The sequence below is a fragment of the Camelina sativa genome, chromosome 6 (genome assembly GCF_000633955.1).
Source record: "Camelina sativa cultivar DH55 chromosome 6, Cs, whole genome shotgun sequence".
In the NCBI taxonomy this organism is placed as follows: Eukaryota; Viridiplantae; Streptophyta; class Magnoliopsida; order Brassicales; family Brassicaceae; genus Camelina; species Camelina sativa.
Genome location: NC_025690.1, coordinates 15,682,923 through 15,688,155, shown reverse-complemented (window position 1 = coordinate 15,688,155; position 5,233 = coordinate 15,682,923). Strand labels below are relative to the sequence as shown.

Below are 5,233 nucleotides of genomic sequence, written 5' to 3'. Positions count from 1 at the left end.
AACATCGATCTCAAGAGCGGCAACACCGTCAATTCATGGATCGAATACGACGGAGTAACTCGGGTCTTCAACGTATCGGTCTCTTACTCCAATCTGAAACCTAAAGTTCCGATTTTGTCCTTCCCTCTCGATTTAGATCGATACGTGAACGATTTCATGTTCGTCGGATTCTCCGGTTCAACTCAGGGAAGCACAGAGAGTCACACTATCGAATGGTGGAGCTTCAGTTCCTCATTCGGGTCGGGTTTCGGATCCGGATCCGGTTCACCTCCTCCTCGGGCTAATTTGATGAATCCGAAAGCTAATTCGGTGAACTCTCCGCCGCCATTAGCGTCGCAACCGTCTTCTTCAGCGATTCCGATCACAAGCAACACTCAATCGAAAACTTCGTCTTCGTCTTGCCACAACAGCTTCTGCAAAGAGAACCGTGGAGCAATCGCCGGAGTTGTAACCGCCGGAGCTTTCTTTCTAGCACTATTCGCCGGAGCTTTGTTCTGGGTCTACTCCAAAAAGTTCAAACGAGTCGAGAGATCTGACTCTTTCGCATCGGAGATCATCAAAGCTCCTAAAGAGTTCAGCTACAAAGAACTCAAAGCCGGTACAAAGAGCTTCAACGAGAGTCGAATCATCGGACACGGAGCCTTCGGAGTTGTTTACAGAGGAATATTACCTGAGACAGGAGACATCGTCGCCGTGAAACGATGCAGTCACAGCTCACAAGACAAAAAGAACGAGTTTTTATCTGAGCTATCCATAATCGGAAGCTTAAGACACAGAAACCTCGTGAGGTTACAAGGATGGTGTCACGAGAAAGGTGAGATTTTGTTAGTGTACGATCTTATGCCAAATGGTTCGCTTGATAAAGCTTTGTTCGAGTCACGTTTCACGTTACCGTGGGATCATCGGAAAAAGATCTTGCTTGGTGTTGCGTCTGCGTTAGCTTATTTACATAGAGAGTGTGAGAATCAAGTGATTCATAGAGATGTTAAAAGTAGTAATATAATGTTAGATGAGAATTTTAACGCCAAGCTTGGAGATTTCGGATTAGCGAGACAGATTGAGCACGATAAGTCCCCGGAAGCGACTGTTGCCGCCGGGACGATGGGGTATTTAGCGCCGGAGTATCTTTTAACCGGTCGTGCTACGGAGAAGACTGATGTTTTTAGTTACGGAGCGGTGGTTTTGGAAGTGGTTAGTGGGAGAAGACCGATCGAGAAGGACTTAAATGCGCAAAGACATAATAATGTTGGTGCAAATCCGAATTTAGTAGAATGGGTGTGGGGTTTGTATAAAGAAGGGAAAGTTTCGGCTGCGGCTGATTCTAGACTTGAAGGTAAGTTTGATGAAGGTGAGATGTGGCGGGTCATGGTAGTGGGACTGGCTTGTTCTCATCCGGATCCAGCAGCTAGGCCTACTATGAGGTCAGTGGTGCAAATGCTGATTGGTGAGGCTGATGTACCGGTTGTGCCTAAGTCTAGACCAACCATGAGTTTTAGCACTTCGCATTTGTTGCTGAGTTTGCAAGATACGCTCTCTGATTGTAATACCGTGGCTTTGAATTCTAGCCGTTCGTCGTCGTGGTCTGTCCCAGAACATAACGTTATCATTCGAAGCGACGATGACCATTTGATATAGTCTATATCATATAGATTTAGATATATTGGAGTTGAAACAAAGAGATGTGTTTTGTGTGTTTGATTATTTGATTAGATTTTGATTTGTGTTGTAACATTCAATTCATTTATGTTTCTTTCAATGTATGTAAGATAAGGAAAAAAAAATGGTTGAATAGAACTTAGAAGCCATTATCTAAGCAATTAGTAAAAAAAATTGATTACAAAAGCCGCCATGTTCGAAACCAAGCTGATACGAAACGGAACAAATATACGTAGGGCATAACAAAAGATACGGGTTACAATCGAAATATCTGAAGAGTAAAGGGGTCCAAATAAGATTTTTCTGATTAGTGTAAGTGACTATGTAGTGGATCATGAACACGTGTGTATATTATCCTCTGTGTGAGTTCGTGTTTTGTGTCTTATTAATCTTGTCTCTCGAAAACAGATCCTCGTTTCCTCCTCATCCTAGGACGTTACTGGAGAGCTGATCTCACATATTTTGGATCGTAATCATGGACGGCGAAGATTTTGCCGGAAAGGTACCGTCAATCTTCTCTATACTTGCTCCTTTTGTTAGAATTTAACGGTGTTTCGATGATGAAATCGAAATGATTTTTACCATTATATCTCCTCTTCTGCGATCCCAGAATGTGCAATCGGATTTATTAGGGTTAGGTTAATGATTTCTTTTGAGAATATGGGCCTATTTTTGTTATTGAATCTAAGGAAATTATGTGTTATATAATTCGTTACATGCATTGCACAGGACAATTGCTTTTGATTTGAGTTATTATTTCCCTTTATATGTGCCAATATGTTGATTGTGTATATGGTATATGAATTATGCAAACATTGGTGTGACATTGGTTGAACAGGCGGCTGCTGAAGCCAAAGGATTGAACCCGGGATTAATCGTGCTGCTTGTTGTTGGACTTCCTCTTGTTGTGTTCCTAATCGCCAACTACGTGCTTTACGTGTATGCTCAGAAGAACCTACCTCCAAGGAAGAAGAAGCCTGTTTCCAAAAAGAAGCTCAAGCGTGAGAAGCTCAAGCAAGGTGTCCCTGTCCCTGGAGAATAAACAAATAAAAGCCAAGCTTAGCCTTCACTTGTTGCCTCCTCGTTCAAAGCGGTTTTTACATTCGGTTACCAAATGTCACCCTCAAAGGGTTTTTTTCTTCCTTTACTTCTTTCATCAAGTATGATTTCATAGCACATGGACAGTGTAGACTATTGTTTTGGTCTGTCTAGTTTTTTGCCTTCCTACTACACACATTTTGTTGCAGCTGTAGAGTCTGTCTCATCTTTTTTTGCAGCAATTTCTCATCTTTGATATCATTTAACTTACCATAATGTTTCTTGGTTTCCTTGTTCCTCGTCATTAACCTCTGCTACCTAAACCATATAGGCAAATAGGTATAGAGATAAAGATGATCAATTTGGATGTTCATTCAAATCGATTTGTAATTTGCTCCCTCGAGTACTCATATTTGATGTTATATATACAATACATCGAATCAATTATAGGTAATGTCAGACCAAATGTATATACACAGAATTAAGACGCACGCAAGGACAGTTAATGCTTTGTGTGTTTGGAGCTTTTACATGTAGATACCTGAATATCTCTACAAGGCTTACAACAACAAGAAAAACAGCCAAATTTCAAGGATACTGAACCAACTCATGCCAATATTGTTCTCTTTTATTAGATTACGGTGTAGGGGAAGCGACTTAAGACATACCCAGAAGATAGTTTCCTTCACGGCCTTTCTTCAAATCATATACCCTCAACTTTCAACTCATCAGGTATCCTTCTTTATAGTAGACATATAGCACTGAATATATGGTAAGCAGTTCAAGTCCGAGCAGAAGGTGTAACCAATGCGGGTAACCAGTTCTGCAATCCAATGTGGGTAACCAGTTCTCCTACAGTTGCAAAACGAAAATAGCATGACAAACACACATTGAGATTCTTGAAAATTGTCATCATTTATGCAGCAATAAGTAAGCAATCCTTCACGATGACCAAACAGAACAAGAATTTGTTACAATCAAGTGAAATTATACCTCATCAACGGCCTTAATTAACAGACACGCTAGCCACTCTGTATGTTGCATCAATCACATGATAACAGACTGCAGCGGATTCCAAATGAGAAAAAAGGAAAGTGCAAGATATATATCAACAGCATTTATGCAGACACAAGATGAGACACAATGGCTAGAGGAAGAAGGAAGAAGATGCAACTTACAAATGTCACGTGATGGCATTCTCTGTGCTTGCTTAAATGAGAAATAAACATCACTTATATGTTTCTTTATCCGGTCTCATATATAAACTGGATTCTTTTCTTGTGTAGCGGATCACACTCATCTAACACCTGCAACCAGACGTTATGCAGGACTGTATATATATCATCCCTCTCTGGATGATGCACATCTTCAGCCAAAAATATATGAATTTTATCCTTAACTTCGATCCAGCTCTGTCCCGGAATTTTTTTTACATCTTGCTTTTTCATCGAGCTCCTCAACAACGCAGCATCTTCCCAATTTCCAGAAGAAGCATGCATGCTGCAGAGCATTACATGAGCTGTAGAGTTGAAAGGATCGATCTTCAGAATATTTTCAGCAGCTTTTTTGGCCATATCCATATTTCCTTGGGTTTTACATGCAGACAGTAGAGTCTTCCACACGACTACATCAGGTTCCAACTTCATTTCATCGATGAATTTCTCAGCTTCATTTAAATGACCAGCACGAGCTAGCAAGTCGATTATGCAAGAGCAGTGCTCTTTTGTTGGCGAAATCCCGTGTTCAGTTTGCATGCTTGCATACAACTTCAAGCCTTCTTCCACCAGCCCAACATGACTACAGGCACTAAGAACACCAACAAATGTTACGTGATTTGGCTCTATCCCCGCAGCTTTCATATCCCTGAATAATATGAGAGTTTCCTCTCCAAATCCAGACTGTGCGTATCCAACTAGCAAAGTGCTCCATGAAACTACATCTCCGTTATCCATTGAATCAAAAATCCTTCTCGCTTGCCCCAGTGATCCACACTTGGCATACATATCTATCAGTCCATTTTTTATAAATTGCTCAAGCACCAACCCGGTTTTCAAACTATAGCAATGGACTTGACTTCCCAATTTTAGAGATGAGATTTCCACACAACCCCGCAATAGACTACCCATGGTTATGTAATCTGGCTCACATTCAGACACAAGCATTAGCTTAAATAATCTCAACATCCCTACTGGCTGTTCATGTTGCAAACATGCCGTCAGAATAGCATTCCAAGTAACAGAATCTGCGTTGTTTCTGAAGTCTTCAACTAAGTTAAAACAACAATACAAGTCCGAGCAGAAGGTGTACATGCTAAGCAGAGAGTTGCAAACTGAAAGATCTCCCAGGAAACCACACTTGATAATGAAAGAGTGAATTTGCATGCCTTGACACAAAGCCATTGGTTTTGTCTGAGCGCAAAGCAAAGAACGCAAGGAGATGGCATCAGGAATAAAACCAGAATTCCTCATCTGCGAGAAAACTGATACAGCCTCATTAGCGTATCCATTATTTGCAAGTCCAGCAATGATCACATTCCATG

General features: G+C 41.0%; 3 protein-coding genes across 6 annotated transcripts in view; 2 read left to right on the top strand and 1 right to left on the bottom strand.

Annotated features, from left to right (window-relative positions):
- Positions 1-1,819, top strand: part of LOC104791602 (L-type lectin-domain containing receptor kinase VIII.1-like) — a 3,409-nt gene extending 1,590 nt beyond the window's left edge. Inside the window, exon 2 of one of the 4 annotated variants that reach the window (XM_010517526.2) lies at positions 16-1,819. In XM_010517526.2, the coding sequence (XP_010515828.1) occupies positions 16-1,635 (1,620 nt within the window). In that variant the 3' untranslated portion in view covers positions 1,636-1,819. Of the gene's footprint in view, positions 1-3 lie in introns of all 4 variants that reach the window. The other 3 variants (XM_019246785.1, XM_019246784.1, XM_010517525.2) reach the window with 3 other exon arrangements.
- On the top strand, positions 2,013-2,970 carry LOC104791601 (DNA-binding protein S1FA1). Its single transcript, XM_010517524.2, has 2 exons — positions 2,013-2,158; positions 2,495-2,970. The coding sequence occupies exons 1-2, from the start codon at positions 2,132-2,134 to the stop codon at positions 2,696-2,698; spliced, it is 231 nt and encodes a 76-aa protein (XP_010515826.1). The 5' UTR covers positions 2,013-2,131; the 3' UTR covers positions 2,699-2,970.
- The window catches only part of LOC104699107 (pentatricopeptide repeat-containing protein At3g53360, mitochondrial-like), a 5,304-nt gene continuing 2,928 nt past the window's right edge, over positions 2,858-5,233 (bottom strand). The window contains exons 3-5 of the mRNA XM_019246787.1: positions 3,873-5,183; positions 3,688-3,756; positions 2,858-3,546 (exon numbers count right to left, since the gene is read on the bottom strand). Of these exons, the coding sequence (XP_019102332.1) occupies positions 3,939-5,183 (1,245 nt within the window). The 3' untranslated portion in view covers positions 2,858-3,546; positions 3,688-3,756; positions 3,873-3,938. The remainder of the gene's footprint in view (positions 3,547-3,687; positions 3,757-3,872; positions 5,184-5,233) is intronic.